The sequence below is a fragment of the Peromyscus californicus genome, unplaced genomic scaffold (assembly GCF_007827085.1).
Source record: "Peromyscus californicus insignis strain IS unplaced genomic scaffold, ASM782708v3 Scaffold_8__1_contigs__length_139910024, whole genome shotgun sequence".
In the NCBI taxonomy this organism is placed as follows: Eukaryota; Metazoa; Chordata; class Mammalia; order Rodentia; family Cricetidae; genus Peromyscus; species Peromyscus californicus.
In genome coordinates, this window is record NW_026294606.1 from 104,602,253 (window position 1) to 104,620,984 (window position 18,732).

The following is an 18,732-nucleotide window of genomic DNA, read 5'->3' on the forward strand; positions in this document are numbered from 1 at the left end:
AAAGAATAGAGTCAATCTAGGCCTATGCAGGACAATAACCCAGTAATCAGGGAGCTGAAACAGGATGGCAAATTCAGAGTGTGAGCTACACTACATGGCAGTTTCAGGCCAGTCTGGACTGTAGTGAGACCCTGTCTTAAAAACAAAAACAAACAAAATCCAAGGGCAGTTCACACTGCTTTTCCCTTGGAGCCAGTCATTTTATTTGCTGAATTTGCTCTCTCGATACCTCTCTCTGTCATTTCTGAACCATTTCCTTGTTATCTCCCAGATATCCTAACACTTCACCTTTCAGCATTTGGACCCCAGGAATAAAGGTTTTCTGACAAAATTACATTACCATTATTGCACGTAAGAGACCCATCAGGGTCCCAGACAGACAGTCTAGCAATTGTGCTTCACAGTGTAGTCCTAAAGAGTAACAGATGTCCATACACACGTCATTTCAATGGTCCAACCCAAGGACAAAATGTGGCATATGTGTCTGTGTCTAGTGGGATATTGTTCTTCCCAATAAAGGAATAAGGTTCTGATACATGCTGCAATACAGTTGTTCCTTAAAATGCCTATAACTCCACCTCCAGGGGATCTCAAAACCTCTTCTGACCTTCATGGATATCTCTGCATACACCCACATAAAGGAAAACTGCTCATATAGAAAGTTACAAAAGAAAAAAGAGAAAAAAATACTTCTCCTATCACCAGGTTTTTCAAGAGGAATATAATGACATTTGGGCTGGTCAGTTCTTGTGAGGGTTGTCCTGTGCATTGGAGGACATCCAGCAGCCTTAACGGCATGACAGTAGCACCTCCCAGCTATCTCAGAAAATAACGGGAAATGTCAGCTGGATCTAGTGACACAGGCCTGCAATTGCAGATTCAATTTCCAGTACCACAATAAGCATACATTTAACACTGGGCAGTGGTGGCGCAGGCCCTTAATCCCAGCACTTGGGAGGCAGAGGTGGGCAGATCTCTGTGAATTGGAGGCCAGTCTGGTCTACAGAGTGAGTTCCAGGACAGGCTCCAAAGCTACACAACAAAACTCTGTCTCGAAAAACCAAACCAAACCAAACCAAACCAACCAAACAAAAAAAATACATTTAAAAGAAAAAAATGGATACTGCTCTTACGGGACTCAGTTTTGGTTCCCAGCACACACAGAGGCTGGCACACAATCACCTATAACTGTAAGTAGAGGATCTGAAACCTCTGGTCTCCATGGGCACCAGCATTCATTCTCATTCTCTCTCTCTCTCTCTCTCTCTCTCTCTCTCTCAGTAACTAAAGGGGCACAATTGAATGGTTGAGCCCTTGTCCAGCGTGTGCAAGGCCCTAGGTTCAAGTCACGGAATGGGAGGAGAGCTAGTGGGAGGGAAATGATAAATGTCTCTCGGGGAGGAGGCCACAGTCTTCCGTCATGCAGAACCGCAGCCTCCACTTTTGGACAACGTTCACTGGCAGCCTGAAACAGCGAGTCCGCTTCTGTCCCATTGACCTTGGAACTTTTTGGTCTCCCCACATGTCACATGGATGGGGCCTCTGAGCTGTGACCCTGTGAATGCATTTCTTCCCCAAGCAGAAAGACTGAAAGCATGGAGAAGTTATTTCAGCTGGAAGCTCCTGTCCCCATGCTTTTTCTTTCTTTCTTTTTTTTTTTTTTTTTTTTTTTTTTGGTTTTTCGAGACAGGGTTTCTCTGTGAGTAGCTCACTCCGTAGACCAGGCTGGCCTCGAACTCACAGAGGTCCACCTGCCTCAGCCTCCCCAGTGCTGGGATTCTGAGCTCACCTCCTTTGTGTTTTTGTCTCACTTGGAATTCTAGTAGAGTCAAATCAATCGAGCGTTACAACAGTTTAACAAAACTCTTTAATAAAATTTATAAAAATGTATCTTAGAACAGTTTCAATTGTTTACCTTTCCACTCCCCACAAAATACAAAATTATCAGCACCCACACACATATACACTCAAACTACATACAAGTGACACTCTACACTGACTACATCAGACATTTAAACTACAGAGAAATCAACAGTTCTCACAGTTGATTGAAGTCATTGTTTTCTTCCAAAAACAGCTGAGAGTAAAGCACTTTCAATGAAATTCTCACCAGTGGTAATCACAAAGCTGAGATTTGCATTTTGACTTAAAAGGAAAGAGTCAGGCCCTCACCCACTTTCTCCCATTAGAACAGTGTTTTCTTTCTGCTTCTACGAGAAAATGCACAATTTCTAATCATCTCAGTTTTCTATGCATACTTAGAATTGGGCAAGCTTGGTCCAATCAGTCAGCATTTTCTGTAGCTACCATCAAAAGCAGGCATTGAAAGGGCATGTCTCCTGGGCTTCGGGAATGCATGGACAAGGATTCCAGTCAGGAAACACATGGTGAGAGCCCTCTAGTCTTCCAGAAGTTTCCTGAGAAAGAGGCCAAGCCACCTGTACACGCTCACCACCAGTGTGCTAGCTGGCCAGGCTCAGTGACACACTTGCCCCCAGGCCAGGCTCTCCCATTCGCTCTCCTCCGTCGTGGGCTGCAGCGCTCTGGGCACTGGTCCGACTCTCAGAGTCCATCACTCTTTTATGGTGGTGTGAAGGAAACATAAGAACCAAGCGGTACCCGAAAACCCTCCTATGTGTTCCGGTCAAAGCTCCCCGTAGAGAACCAAGGCGACATGTCCTACTAGGGTTTTCCCCTAAGAAACAGGGACCCCGAACAAAGAATGCCCATTTCAAGTAAGGACTCCGGAGGTGAGGAAGGAACACCATGAAGGTCTTTGAAACACACAATACCAAGTTCAGTCGCACCCATACCAAGTTACCTGGCTGTCACCATAAAAGGACCCAGTCATGTCTGCATCCTGTCTGCACGTGGGCAGGGCCACAGAATTCAGGAGCATAAGTGGGTATTAGAATGCAGAACACAGATGTGGTACTTGTGGGGAAGTATGCAATTTAAAATTTTTAGTGTGGGGTGAAGAGCTTGGGGTTGTAACTCTGGGGCAGGACACTAACCTAGATCCCTAGTTCAAAAACAAAAACAAACCATTTTCTATACACAATGAGACAGAAATGGGGCAGACTCCCTCCCCTGCCTCTTAAAGGAAACCTGTCAGTGCTGGCTGACCCTTCTGAGGCTCGAATTATCATTTTGAAATAAGAAATTTGAGCTGGGGCTATCGCTCAGTGACAGGAGTACTTGCCTCACACTGTAAAGTCACAGATTCATCCCCATCCATGGAAGGGGCGCGCGCATGCGCAGGGTGGGGGCGGGGGCGGGTGGTGGTGGGGGAGTGTGTTAAAAAAAGAAAAAAGGAGAGGGTGGGCCTGTAACTCAGTGGTGGAGTTCAATCAGAGCCCAGCACTATAAAAATGAAAAACCGATTTCAAGAACAAGTGAAAACCTTCCTAACATACAGTGCACTGGTAGCCTGTGACCACTACACTAATTGCATCTCGGATCAGTCTCTCAGGGAAGGAGCTGAAAGGCCACTGGCAACAACATCCTGCATCTCCCGCGGCTCCCCCCAGGGGCTCCTCTCTCTGCGCTTAGTCATCCTCGCCGCCACCATACATGTCAGCCAACTTCTTGAAACGGTTGCCCCACTCGTTCAGATAGTCGTAGTCCTGGTCCTGATCCGATTCGGAGGAGTTAAGTGAGCTCAGGCTAGCGGCTTCAGAACCACTCCCCTCATAGTCAAACACCAACAGAGAGTCGTACGGGGGCGCTGTGGGGTCGCTGTCGGCTGCCTTCAGATTCTGAAGGGAAGAGCATCATATTTATTACTGTGCATCTGAGGTAAACAACGCCCAAAACATGAAAAGGCAACAGGGAGTAGAACCCCCTCAAGGGGCAGGCATACCCATCAACACAGATGGACAAGCCACAGGATGCTTTTCTGCTAACTCAGGTTGATAAGTTATGTGTCAGCATGGAGAGATGGGCAACTGCCTGCCAGGATGGGGTCCCCAGAAATCAGAGGAAGGATCCCATACCTCCAATCAGGATGGACAGATGCTAAAATCAATGAGAATGGTCAGACTATTTACATAGATAGCAGTTCAACCCGAAGGTCCTCAGAAGATGGATGCCAAACTATCATTGTTAAATGTTAACTCTGAAAGGTGAAGTTGAAGGATCAGTAATTTAAAGTCATCCTCTGTGAGGTAGTTTGGATGAAAATGGCCCCCATAGGCCCACAGGGATCAGCACTATTAGCAGGTGTAGCTTTGTTAGAGTAAGTGTGGCCTTGTTGGAGGAAGTGTGTCATTGTAGAGGGCGGGCTTTAAGGTTCTTATGCTCAAGCTATGCCCAATGTGGTACATAGACTCCTTTTGCTACCTTTTGCAGATCAGATGTAGAATTCTCAGCTCCTTCTCCAGCACCATGTCTGCCTGCATGCCACCCACCATGAAAATAATGTACTAAACCTCTAAACTATAAGCTAGCCCTAATTAAATGTTTTCCCTTTTAAGAGTTGCCTTGGACTGGGAATGGTGATTCATGCCTTTAATCTCAGCACTCAGGAGGCAGAGCAAGTAGATCTCTATGAGTGCAAGGCCAGCCTGGTCTACAAAGTGAGTTCCAGGTCAGCCAGTGCTACACAGAGAAACCTTGTCTCAGGGAAAGAAAAAAAAAAGTGTCTCTTTACAGCAATAGAAGCACTAAGATGCTCTGCTACGTAGTTCAAGGCCAGGCTGGTCTACATAGGGAGTACAAAGCCAGCCAGAGTTACATAAGCTTTGAATACTTGGTCCCCAGTTAGAACTATTTGGAAGGATTAGGAGGTGTGGCCTTGTCAGAGGAGGTGTGTCACTGAGAACAGTCTTTGGGGTTTTAAAAAACCAGCCATTTCCCATTAGCTCTTTCATCTCTCTCTCTCTGTCTCTGTCTCTGCCTCCTGCTTGTAGATCAAAATGTGAGCCCTCAACTACTGCTCCAGCCATGCATGCATGCCTGCTGCCACGCTCCCTGCCATGATTAATTATGGAGTCCAACCCTCTGGAGCCCCACATTAGACTCTTTCTTCTATAAGTTGCCTTGGTCATGGTGTCTCAGCACAGCAACAGAAAAGTAACTAAGGCACCAAGATAATGGAGCAGGAAGGTAGGAGAGTTATGTGTTATATCTACAGCAGACTAGACTGCTGAGCTCAGCCTTCCACATGCACAAAGTGCATCTCCTACTGTCTGCTTAAGCTTTTTGATTAGAGTGGAACATATTTCTGACACGTACATAATGTATGGGTATGTTACATGATGGATGCTGTTTTCATGGACCTTAGGTAAACTGGGATACATTTTGTGCATGGTATACATGTCATGTATTTGTGTTTACATGTGTGTGCACATGTGCATGTTAAGGCCCAAGGTCTTCATCAGGACATCATCAGGAGTCATCTTCAACTGCTCTTCACCGTATTCCCCAAGACAAGGTTTCTCAACTGAACCTACAGCTTGCTGGTTTGGGATATCTAATCTGGATGCCAGAGTGAAAGGAAGCCACCATGCTCACTTAGCATTTATGTTGGTTCCTTGGATCCAAATTCTGGTCCTCAGGCTTGCTCAGAAGATGCTTTACCGACCTGTTGAGCTATTGCCCCAGGCTTCCCAAGACACTATCCCAAACAGCTGTAATGAATGCAGGGAAGGCATTCATAAAGCCAAACTAAGTCTACTTGGTAACTCCTTCTAGGTCTACTAAAGCTTTGCAAGTAGATCTTGGTTTTGTCTCAAGGATCTGGATAAGTGACACCGAAAGGCAAGAATTCAAAGGTTCTCCTCGTTGGAATGCTTTTCTCCTGGGATCCTGAGTGAAGAGATGCACTGTGCCTTGGCGCACAGCTTTGCCTACTTACTTCATCGATGAAGTTGCCGATTTCATCCGGATTGGCTGGGCGGGGACGGTACTGGGGCACACTCAGGAGGGTGGGAGCCACATCATTTCGAGTCACTTCAGGTCGGGCATCCAGGCCCCTGTGCAACTGGCTTAAATCGAAGTCCTAGAGAGAAGGGCAGAAATATGCCAACCAGTGAAAAGGAAGCAGGCACATAGGCGGGGCTTCTTTACTTCATGGAATCAGACTGTGTCACAGAACAAAGCCCAAACTACCCCCACCCTGTGTGGATTTACCAACACGTGCCCCAGAGCATATGAAATGGCACTTTCCAAATTAAGAGTCTCCTAACTCACAATGAAAGAAAAGAGAGAACGTGGGGATTCTAGGAATGCAAACTGTTGTGTCTTATTCATTTCACAGGACATGACTATCAAGTTATTACTTGGCAGATTTTACTCAGTCCTCCCCCACCACAGCTGATGCCTGTTAACAATGGGCTCTGTCATGGGAGGGGCTTCAGATATCAAGACAGCACGTGATGCTGGCCTACTGGACCCCAGATTAGGTTCCCGTGCAGGAGACCTGGACACAGGGTGCAGCTTAGGGCCTATCAGCAAAACTCCGCCTAGATTAGCTGAGTCCTCAGATTCACAGATGTTGTGAGCTTCAGTGTAATCAACCAATGCTCCAGAGAACACAAGGGTGTCTGGGAAGACACCTGACTTTTTGTGTATCACTGAGATCATAGGGTTCTGTGCTCCAGAGCAGTACTGTAAGGACGATTCACTGAAACAGCAGTGTCTGGCACCTCCAATCAGACTTAAAAGTTTTTTGCATCTTTAAAACCCACCTGGTCCTCTTCTCCACCTCCTTCTTCATCATAGTAATACACATTGTCCCGGGTGTCGTCGTCTGGGGGCAGCAGGGGCTCTTTGACCACTGTTCTCCTCCGTAAGAACAGTAAGAGCAGCAGGATCAGAACTGGAGACAGAGGAGGAAGGGAGGGAAAGAGTGATGAGCCACAGGCAAGGAAGACCAGAGGAAGCAACTGTCACAGGCACCACAGCCTTGCAACTCCAGGAAAGTGGCAGATGGGTAGATCCTTGAAGGAGGACTTCCTCAAGTCCAGCCTGGGCTACATAGTAAGTTCCAGGCCAGCCTGGACTACAGATGAGACCCCCTCTCAAAACACAACACACACAAACAAGAAACAGGTTGGACATCTGGCTCCTAGCAGAACTTCTGCTTTAAATGACTAATAGGAGAGAATCTTCCAAACTTTAGCCAAGTCTAATAAACTATTATCTACCGGGGGGGGGGGGGGGGGGCTCAAATATATCCTCAGGAAAAACAAGAACAAAAAGCATTGATCATAGAAAACCTCGGGGTATCAGCACCAAGCCCAGGACACTCTACAGGTAAAATCCGATCAAGGACTATGGACAGAAATGCCAGGTTCCTTCCAGTATCTCCATTCTCCATCTTTTCAGCCATGGATACTCATTGCTCATCCTACCCACCATCTCCACTGTCTCCCAAGCATTCACTGGGCTCATAGTCACCCAGTTAAGAGCAGGAACTTCGAGGTTGCCCAGCAATTTGGTATGGCTGCACTTGAGCCAATGGGATGTGAATGGTAGTGGCGTCTACAACCTGAAGTTAGGTAGCCTCAACTTCCTCTCTCATCTGCCCTCCAAGATGGAACGGGGGTAGGGGGGTAGCTGCCAGCCTTGACTGTGCTAATGAGAACAATGAGTGTGCCAAGGCCTTGTTGCCACACATGTGGTCCTGCAACCTCAGCATCACTTGGAAACTGATTCAAAATGCAGCCTCTGAGGATCCTCACCAGGCACCCTGGGTCTGAATTCTCGCTTTACTGAGGGGCACAGGTGACTTGCATGCATTCAATCTTGGGATGCACAAAAAACAAAACAAACAAAAAAATGGAAAAACAAACAAAAACAAACAAAAATCCAGAAGGATCCTGGGTCCCATTTCACCTCATGACCAGCTTAATCTGTACCCTAACAAAAGCTCTTCCTAGGAAATGACCCTTCCTAGTCTTAGAGATCACAGACTGAGGCACCTGCCGGCTGCACTTACTCAGCAAAGCCAGGATCCCTCCGAGAATCCCTAGGATGGCAGGAACTTGCAATCCTGCTTCCACGTAACCCGACCTCATGCAGTTGTTGACAGTCCCTTCACAGTCACACACAACGATGTCCAGCGTGGTCACCTGGTCTTTGTTCTGGTTATCCATGAGCTTGAGATTGATTTTGTAGTCTCCCAATTCTAAGGCCTTTTTTGGCTTCAAAATGAGAGATTCTTGGGCTGGGGAGAGCAAAACAAAGAAATGATGAGAGCAGGGGAGGGACAAAACAAAAAGCTCAGGGAACCCAAATGTGTAGGGAACCAAAGGCACGCAGCGCTGGGTGAAGGAAGGGTTCGGGGTTCGCAGTACTGTGCAGCATCTCAGAGAAAAACGAGAATACAGGGATTGCAGAAGGACCTGGCGTAGATATCAAGGGGAAGGGAGAGGCGGGTGCATCTGGAGCTAGAAGGGAGATCCTGAAGTGGGAAGGCAGAAGCCAGGCAGGCAGAGATGCTCTACGAAATGGAGCTGGACTTCACACCTGGGTCGTTGTACTCGATGGTCCAGTTGACACTGGCCCCGTGGGTTAGTTCAGCGGTGAAGGGGGATGTATTAGGGGGAAGGTCTGGATCGATGATGTTGATGACATGGGGCTGTGGGTTCCTCTGGCAGAACTGCATGTTTCGAGGTTCTGGGATGGGAGCATTGTCATTGACGTCCGAGAGGACCAATAGAAGAGTCCCCGTGCCGGTGGCAATTGGTGAACCTGAGAGAAAACAGAAAAGCCGTCACAGCTCAGGGCTGTTATCACCTTCCAGCAGGGCAGATTTTGTCTTAGCGTGTCTGCGACCCCTCAGCAGGTTCCACACTACCCACACAGCCTCTGTCCCACCACCTGTCCACCGCAAGCTCATCGTGTTTTGTGTACAACGACTGGGTTATTATTCCTCGTATCACAGGCAGCTCTCTTCTTCCTGATGTAACATTATTAATCCGTTTAAGTCTGGGGGTTTACTGTTTTTGCTGTTGTTTGTTTTCCAGACAAGGTCTTACTATGTAGCCTTTGGAATTACAATCCCCCTGCCTCAGCCTCCTATAGAAGCCTGACTCCAGCAGATCTTTTTAAAAAGCTAAGTGCCATAGTACTTGCTTAGAATCTTGTTTTTGTTTGTTTGTTTTGTTTTTGAGACAGAGTTTCTCTGTGTAGCTCTGACTGTCCTGGAACTCACTCTGTAGACCAGGCTGGCCTGGAACTCAAAAGATTTGCCTAACTCTGCCTCCTGAGTGAAAGATTAAAGGTGTGCACCACCACCACCTGGTAGTTGCTTGGAATCTTAGAATTTCACAGGATGAGGCAAGGGAGGGTCACCTCAAATCTGAGGCCTTCTGGGCTACATGTGAGTTCACAGTGAATTCAAAACTAGTCAGGGTTATACAGTAAAACCATGTCTAAAAAATAAATTAAGGTTATAAGAATTAAGTAATGTTGGTGGCTGAGGTAAAGTAAAGCAGTGGTGGCATATGCCTTTTACCCCAGCACTCAGGAGGCAGAGGCAGGTGAATCTCTGAGTTCGAGGCCAGCCTGGCCTAAAGAGTGAGTTTCCAAGAGCTGCACAAGAGACCCTGTCTCAAAAAAACAACAACAAAAATTAAGTAATAATATGTTCACAGGCATGAACCTAGGATACAAACCCAGGTTCCAGCAGGAAGGAGGGAAGTTTTGAGTGCAGAGGGACAAGAGAAAAGGAAACCCAACTTGAACTAAACTTTGGAATTTTGTTACCAAGTATTCTTTTATGGATAAAAGAAAAGGAATGAAATCAGGACTCCAAAAGAAAGGCAGAGGCAAAGGAGGCAAGCAGGCTAGAGAGTAATGGAGCCCAGTGATTGGATCGGGCCACACGGTGTCCGTACCGTCATCTGTGGCGATGATGAGGGCTGTATACGTGCTGTTCTTCACGTGCTCCAAGTTTTCTCTGTCCATCTCGGCCCGAGTGGAAATGGCACCCGTCTCTGGGTTAATCTCCAGCCAGTTGGCAGTGTCCCTCCAAATCCGATACCTGAGGGCACAAGCTCTGCTTAGAGTGGGGGCAGCAAACAGAATGGAACCGAGGTCACGGGTTCTCTTCACTTGTTACACAGTTACACACACACATACTTTGTGTATATGTGAGTGTGCCCTAGTGTGTGTACGGGTACCACATGGTGCGAGAGGTCAAAAGAGATAGCAGATCCCCAGGAACTATAGTTACATACAGATGGTTGTCAGCCCCTGTGTGGGTGCTGAGAACTGAACTACGGCCCTTTGGTGGGGGCTGAGGGTGGTGTGTTAAATGGGTAAAGGTACTTGCCACCAAGTCTGCCAATTTGACCTTCCTTCCCAGCGGAAGGAAAGGACTGACACCCATTGACTGTGCACATAAAGGTGATTCTTCAGTGAAATTGCAGCCATCTTAATTTGTTTCAAAAACTATACAATGTTCCCACAATGGTCAAACTTGTCAGGGACATATTTCTCAGAATTTATTATTACGTGACAAATGACTACATTTATACTTATTTAAGTTATATGTGTAAACAACAAAGTAGCTGGGCAGTGGTAGCACACGACTTTAATCCCAGCACTCAGAATCAGAGGTAGGCAGATCTCTGAGTTCGAGGCCAGCCTGGTCTACAGAGTGAGTCCAGAACAGCCAGGACTACACAGTGAAATCCTGTCTTGAAAAACAAAACAAAAGTGTAAATCTATACCAATGCCCACTCAATACTAGCCATTGGTCCTACTTACGTAATCTTCTGTTCCATGAATATGTCTGGCTCCCGGGCAGTATAGGATGTGATTTCCTGACCCACACCAAAGTCTTCGGGCACCTCCACTCTCTTCTCGGCAGGCACAAAGATGGGGGCTTCATTCAGATCGAGCACATCCACAGTGACTGTGGCTGTGGAAGGGACAAGAGTCCCCTCAAAGGGGGCCACATTGGCCACTGTCACATGTAGAATGTACTGCTGCTTGGCCTCAAAATCCAAGCCCTAGAGAACAAGAGGGGAAAAAGAAGTTAAAACTAAAACACCAGGGGTTGGGTGTATGGCTCAGTGGTAAAGCACCTGCCCAGGTGTTCAAGGCTCTGTGTTCAACCACCATTGCCACAGAACAAATAAATAAGCTTTTTAAAAAAATGGTTAGAAAAAAAAAAAATTGGGGGGGAGGGGGCTGGGTAGTGATGGTATATGCTTTTAATCCCAGCAGAGGCAGGCGGATCTGTGAGTTCGAGGCCAGCCTGGTCTACAGAGCAAGTTCTAGAACAGCCAGGGTTATACAGTGAAAAGCCCTGTCTCCAAAAACCAAAAAGAGTTTAATTTCAACTACCACTTTTGATTATTGACAGTAGTTCTCAAACGTCGTTGCTCACTTTCTGAAGAGGGCATTAAAGCTGTAAGCACTCTAGGCATCTATTAACTTTTCTAAATGCATCAGTAAGTCACACCCACGTTTACTTTAGACATTCTTTTGGACATTTTCCAAAGATTTACAGGCAGTTGTAAGTGCTGGGTACCAAACCTAAATTCGCTACAGTACCAGTGCTCTTACCCACTGGGCCGTTGTCTTCCCTGCCCAGTGGTTCTCAACCTTCCTGATGCTGCAACCCTTTAATACAGCTCCTCATGCTGTGGTGAACCCCAACCATAAAATTACTTCATTGCTACTTCATAACTGTAATTTTGCTACTGTTGATCTGTGTCTTCTGATGGTCTTAGGCCGCCCCTGTGAAAGGGTCGTTCAGCCCTCAAAAGGTCTGGACCCACAGGTTGAGAATCACTGCCTAGCTTCAGGCTTTAGGGACAGTCTTCTAAAAAGCCATACTTACTTCACTTCTAACAAGCCAGCAAAATGGCCAAGAGAGTTTCTACAAGCCTCAGAAGGTCAGGACTATCCTCAGACTCTACCCTTCCCCTGCCGGTGCTGACACACTCATGAGAAGACATTATAGGACAAGAGAGGCTCGGATGCTAGCACATCAGTCACCAAGCACCATACAAACCTTGGCTGTTTTCAGAATGCCATCATTGGTTGTGGGGTCTGTGATGACAACAAACTGTTGTTCAGGATCATTGATTATGGTGTACACGGCCTCCCACGCTGGGGTATGGGGGGCATCGTCGTCAGTTACTTTGAGGGTGGTGATAACGGCATTGGCCTCATTCTCAGACACTTGACCCACGTACTACAGAGCAAAGGGAAAACCGAGTCATTAGTGACAAGATGACAAAAACAAAACAAAACAAAACAAAAAAAGATAAATGATAAAAGAGCAATTATTCCTGGACCTTTTGTGCCATATGAGAGAAAAGGTCGGGGGCTGGAGAGATGGCTCAGAGGTTAAGAGCACTGGCTGCTCTTCCAGAGGTCCTGAGTTCAATTCCCAGCAACCACATATATGATGGCTCACAACCATCTGTAATGAGATCTGGTGCAAGCAGATCTTCTAGCAGGCAGCGACACATGCAGGCAGAACATTGTATACACAATAAATAAATAATAATAAAAAAAAAGAGAGAGAGAGAAAAGGCCAACCCTGCTTTCTGAAACTACACTGTTCAGGCCTCTGTTAACCAACCATTAAATCATCTTCTAACTAACTCAGTAAAATATGATCTTCCCTCAAAACTAAAAAGCTGAACATGGCACTACATACCTGCCTGCTAACCTGGGTGTGTATGAAGTTTCTATATCTAGCTCTTAAAACCTTCTCCTTGAATGCATTAGTTATTCTTGGCTTTTAATAATTCTTATGAAGCTGGGCATGGCAGCTTACAGCTGTAACCCAGCATTTAGGAGGCACATTGTTAAATTGGAAGCCAGGCTGGGTCACACAATAAGATCTGGCTCAAATCATTCATCCCCCAAAATAATAACTCCTATAAATCATCTGTAAGTTCCACAAGACTAGAAAACCTGACTGCTCTGTGTGTTGACATGTCTCCAGTGTGTGACACAGGGTGGAATAGGAACTTAGGAAATGGGATGGATAAGTGAGACCCAGGAAGACTAAAAAGATGCAGAATTAGGAGATGAGTTTGGAAGATTTCAAAGACGGTAGCTACTCCAGCATGTTGGCTTCTATGTTCACATTCACTAACCTGGGGATTCACCCATGCACAGAGGCAAAACTTAGCTCATGAACAATGAGTTGCCTCTCACAGGACTAAGGGGCTGCAGAATTACCGTGCTGGGGTTGAAGATGGGAGCGTTGTCGTTAATATCGACGATGGTGATCACGGCTTTTGCTGTTGTGCTTAAGCCTTCGCCCTGAAGGTCAGCAGCTTGAACCACCAGGGTGTATACAGGATAACTCTGCAGATAGCAAACATGTGGAATCAGAACCCGTTCCAACAGCCGCCCCAAGCCCGGTGCAGCCCACTGCATATAGAAAACTAGACTATCTGCTTCACTGCCCAGGCTGCCTGCCTCCAGTCACAGAGCTGCTGGGCAGGTATTCAGATGCAAAGCTGAGCCACTCACACTAACTGGCTGCAGGCTCAGCAGAGGGTTACACCGTCCGTGAGATTTAGTATACGTTTGCCTTCAACTCCCACTGCCACCCTCCCGAGCCATGACTGACCTCTCGGTCCAGCCCGGAGGTGACCACACTGATGACCCCTGTGTCCCTGTTGACAGTGAACATGTCTGGGTGAGGCAGCTCAGGATCTTGGCTGATGATGGTGTAGGCGATGGCAGCATTGTAGGTATTCACATCATCGTCTGCGTCGGTGGCTGACACCTGCATCACGGAGGTTCCTGGAAGCGTCAAAGGAGAAGACATTTAAATGGGCTGCAGGTGCTCCATTGAGATCTGCATCTGACTGCTGAGAACGATCCTGTCCTAGGAGATCACCACACTTGGGTCACAGTTTTTATTTCTAAAATTCTCATCAAATTGCCAGTGGAGGGAGCACTACACCAGACCAGCCATGTTCAGGGAACTCAACTTTTCAAAGCCTATAATTTAGGTGTGAGAAAGAAAGGAAGAGAGTGCAGGGAATAAATTAACTAGAATATCCCTACCAAGTCCTTCTCTGTTCCTCCTGCTAGTTCTTATCTTATTTCCTAAAGATATTATCACTATTATTATTTGTGTGTGTGTGTGTGTGTGTGTGTGTGTGTGTGTGTGTGTGTGTGTGTGTGTGTGTACATGCAGATGCCCTCAAAGGCCAGAAGAGGCCATCCCATCCCCTGGAACTGGAGTCACATGTATGCACCAAGCCCTAGGAAGGTTTTCCTCTACTTACACATGTTTCTACAGGTAGAATGTTATATATGCTCCCCCACACTCCACCTCATCTCTCACAGTGGCTTGCAAAGAACATGTCTGAACATTAGTGACCTGACCCCAAGTTCTAATCCCAAAGACCTGGTGTCTTTCTGGGTACTCCGTTCCTTGTGACTGGTTTACCTGGAAGAGCGCCCTCCATGACAGTTCCCTCAAAGACCTCCTTGATGAACTCTGGCTTGTTGTCGTTCTGATCGGTCACCGTGATCACAATCTCCATGGGGTCCTCCACCGCTTGCCCATTTGATGACACAGCATGGGAAAGGAGCTGCAAGAGCCAAGGGAGGGTTACTTAGCCCCTGGCCAGACCAAGAGGGGCTGGGTGAGGGGGTGTGGCTACAGTTTCTGAATTTAGCCTCTACTAAGTGAGAATTTTCCACACCATGTGCTGCTGCTTAATGAACTCAAGTCTCAGGGCTAGAGAACACACTCGCCAGGCAGAATGCCCATTTATCACACAGAGACACACTTCAACTGAGATAATTTCCCTCTGGCTCTTCCACTCTAATGTTTCCCTGAAATGTTTCTACATTTGGCATCTACAGATTACCTTCCTCTTCCTTAAGCTCACACTGTAACCAAGTCCCGGAAGTGGATTTTGCTCCCTATTAATGTCATCAGAATACATTTCGTCTAGGTAAGAAATTCTCCAGCCCCAAGAACTAGTTGACATCTTTTCCTCTCTCTCTCTCTCTCTCTCTCTCTCTCTCTCTCTGTGTTCACATGCACTTTCATGCAGTTATCCAGTGAGGTCACAAGAGGGTGTCAGAGCACCTGGAGTTGGAGTTCCAGGTAGTTGTGAGCCACCTGATGTGAGTGCTGGGAACTGAAGTCATGATTCTCTACAAGACCAACAAATATTCTTAACCACTGAGCCATCTCTCCAGCCCCACTTTGACAACTTCTGCCTATGCTCATGTATGATGCGAGGAATCCCTGCCTTTCTCCTAGAAGAAAACAAAACAAACAACTAACCATCCCAAATTGTTCTCTAGTCCTCACTTTATCAACATGTTAAGGGATAAGTTAAGCTACTAATAGGTCCAGAGCATCCGACCCGAGAATAAAACTTGGGTTGCTCCCCAAACTTGACAATTGTCACCCAATGGTCAACAAGTATCTAAGAAATACTCACAGTGTAGTTGGCAATATGTTCTCTATCCAGAGGCTCCGTCACTTGCAGCCAACCTGATTCTCTCTCAATCGTAAACACACCAACAGGGGGTCTGTCTGCTCCTTGGCCAGTGATGCTGTAGTAAACCGTGGTTTCTTTGTCCCTGTTGGATTTGATCTGAACACAAAACAGAAAAGAAACAGAATTGGCAAGGAAAGGTCTTGCCATCGGGTCCTTCCATTTTCTCTTCTCTCAGCCCTTCCCTACCTGAACCAGCTTTTTAGGAAATGGGCCTTTCTCATTTTCTGGGCAGCTGATGGGAGGGATGACCCAGTCTCGTTTCTGTCTTCTGTGACCCTGGTGAGAGCTGGGAAATGTGAGCACTTTCGGCTGGGATCCAGAGCTAGGGTCCTAAGAAGAAAGAAGATTAACAAAATGAAATAATTCAGAAGGCATACAGTTCTACCCGTTCAATCTACCCCACTGATGTCTCCCATCTGCTGCAGGTGGTGTACATTTGAATTTAATGAATCGTTCACAAATTACATATACCATCCAAAATAAGGAGCTAAAACATAACCCAAGTAACTCCTGTCAATGTTATTGTTTGTACACTGACTGCCCATGATGGTCCCTATGCTTGAAAGCTTGGTTCCTAACATAGTGGCTAATGAGAGCTCTTCAGATCACAGGGAATAGGTCCTTGAAGTATACGGTGAGACCCCAGTCTCTTCTTTGGTTTTTGTTATCATAAGACAAGTGATTTATTCTCCTCTATGCTCCCACAGTGTTATTTGGTCTTAAACCTCCAGAACCAAAAATCCAAGTCAAACCCTTTTTTTTTTTTTTTAAGTTAATTGCCTCAGGAATTTTGTTATAGTATGCTATAACTAATGGAATGCTATATATATAAAACGGAATGCTAACTAACATGGCCATACAATAAACACTATTTTTTCTTTAAATTCTTTTCTGTGTAGGCCAGGCTGTCCTGGAACTCACTCTGTAGACCAGGCTGTCCTCGAACTCAGAGATCCACCTGCCTCTGCCTCCCAAGTGCTGGGATTAAAGGCGTACACCATCACCACCAGGCTGATCTTTTTAAATTCTTAATATCCATAATTCAAATAACCACTGTGAATACACAATTTGTGGGTGTGAACATCTGAGAATTGTATTTAAAGGTTATTTCAAACTTACATAATTCATGTCCTTTAAACATTATACTCTGATAATATCAGAGGTGATTCCAGTAACTAGATGTTTCGGAGTTCTGAGCTTCCTTTCTTTTGTTTTCCTAGGGATATAGTTCTCTAAAGTGGAGTTGTCAATCTTGTTTAAGTTTGGGGAATTGCTACTAAGAACTACTTTGAGATCGATACAAATGTGTTAATCGTTTTTGTGTCCTATCTATAAGGGTTCCATTTGTTCTAACAGAAGCTGCTGGGATGGGAAACAAAAATAACCTGGAGTCTCGTATTGAACAGTTCCAACGTGCAATAAAGATAATTTTATGCACACTCAGGGAAATAAGAGAGCTGAAGACGAAAGGAAAATGCCTCCTAAATTGTTTAAGTGTTTAGAATGATTCATGGTAACAAAGTTCTATAAGTTTCACCCTCTCCCTTCACAGGGAGATTCACTTACCAACACAGATCACAGCCTGCCAAGTTCTAATCAAGCCCTATTTCCTGTTTGCTTGCTTGGTGTTTGGTTTGGACATTTTTAGAAACAATCTCATGAACCCCAGTCTGGCTTCAAATTGTGTAGTCAAGGATGATCTTGAACTTCAGTTCCTTCTTCCTCCACCTACCAAAGGATGATGGCAGGTACCACCACGCTGTTTGTGTGATGGTGGGGAATAGAAGCCAGGGGCTCATGCATGCTAGGCAAGAACTCTACCAACGGAGCTACATTTTCACATCTGCAGCCCTCCTGGTTTTGTTTTTTGTTTTTCTTTCTAAGATTCAAAACATTAAGGACAGACATAAAATGTGACCAGGTATTCTAGAACCCAGTCCCACATTCCTGCCACACACATAAACACACACATCTGTCACACTCTGCATCTGTCACCTACAGAAGAAAGCCAGCATGGGATAAGGGCTGGCTCTGGGACTGGCTGCCTAGCTCTTAATTCTCAGTTTAGCTCCCCATCTTCCCCCAGAGGAGATCACGTAACTTCTGTGTGAACTGTCCCAATGTCTAAAGTGGGGGTTTGTTTTGTTTTGTTGAGATAGGGCCTGCCTCACAGTGAAGTCCTTGCTGGCCTCTAACTCATAGACATCCACCTGTCTCTATTTTCCAAGTGTGGTATTAGAGGTGTGTGATACCACATCTGGCAAAAATTGAGATTATGATATTGGTGCCAATGTCCTAGAGTGCTTGGAAGGACTAAATGATACTTGTTTACATATAATAAAGTATCTAGAATATTGCCCGAAACACAGCAGGTGCTCAGTAAATGAAGATGACGATGGTTGGAAAACACTGACATAATATTTGGGGGGAATTTAACTCCAGTGCAGGAAGAATACAAGAAACCGTCCATCAACAGTGCACCCTAAGCCTTCAAATGCCCATCTGACCGAGCCACGGTGAATAACTGGACACGGGTAAATGAACACAAACCCAATGGCAATATTGAGAAGGAAACAAAGGCCCTGCCTTGCCAAGCTGCAGGGTATTTAAAGAGACGGGTAATAAATGGTACGTAACGTAACATGAACTTCCCTGTGTGAGAGCAAAAGGAACCAGGCCTGAACACCCTGAACACGAAACTCTCTCAGAAAGCCTAACCAGACAAAGGGGAAGAGCTAGAAAGTTAGATTTGTGTGTGCTTGCATGTATGATTATCACAGCAGGGGTGTGTGACCAGGGGACAACCTCAGCCTCTAGCTGTTTGTCGCTGCACACCAGGCTAGCTGGCCCGTGTCACTGTCCTGGATCTACAGACCCACACTACTTCATCCGGCCACTGTGTGGGTTTTGGGAATTGACCCTTAGGTCATCCTCTTGCTTACAAAGCAAGTGCTGTATCTTCTAAGCCTTCACTTCAAAATGTGTTTTGTGTGTGATACAAGCTCTTGTGTTGTGTGGACATTCTTCCATTTTCTCTTTGTACTCTGGGTTTTTTTTTTTTTTCCTCACCTGGGTTTGCTTATTTGGTTTTTTTGAGAGAGAGTTTCTCTGAGTAGCCTTGGCTGTCTGGGAACTCACTCTGTAGACTAGACTGGTCTCAAACTCACAGAGATCTGCCTGCCTCTGTCTCCCAAGCGCTGGCTGGGATTAAAGGTGTGCGCCACCACTGCCCGGCTTAGTTTTGCTTTTTTTTTTTTTTTTAAGAATTATTTAT

The 18,732-nt window shown here is 46.0% G+C and overlaps 1 protein-coding gene across 1 annotated transcript in view; it reads right to left on the reverse strand.

Moving 5' to 3' along the window:
- Window positions 1–3,308: 3,308 nt before the first annotated feature.
- The window catches only part of Cdh1 (cadherin 1), a 70,370-nt gene continuing 54,946 nt past the window's right edge, over window positions 3,309–18,732 (reverse strand). Inside the window, exons 4-16 of the mRNA XM_052728154.1 lie at window positions 15,645–15,788; window positions 15,399–15,554; window positions 14,387–14,531; window positions 13,556–13,731; window positions 13,159–13,287; window positions 11,975–12,157; window positions 10,720–10,964; window positions 9,846–9,991; window positions 8,473–8,697; window positions 7,943–8,170; window positions 6,690–6,820; window positions 5,858–6,001; window positions 3,309–3,758 (exon numbers count right to left, since the gene is read on the reverse strand). Coding sequence (XP_052584114.1) covers window positions 3,549–3,758; window positions 5,858–6,001; window positions 6,690–6,820; window positions 7,943–8,170; window positions 8,473–8,697; window positions 9,846–9,991; window positions 10,720–10,964; window positions 11,975–12,157; window positions 13,159–13,287; window positions 13,556–13,731; window positions 14,387–14,531; window positions 15,399–15,554; window positions 15,645–15,788 — 2,262 coding nt within the window. The 3' untranslated portion in view covers window positions 3,309–3,548. The remainder of the gene's footprint in view (window positions 3,759–5,857; window positions 6,002–6,689; window positions 6,821–7,942; window positions 8,171–8,472; window positions 8,698–9,845; window positions 9,992–10,719; window positions 10,965–11,974; window positions 12,158–13,158; window positions 13,288–13,555; window positions 13,732–14,386; window positions 14,532–15,398; window positions 15,555–15,644; window positions 15,789–18,732) is intronic.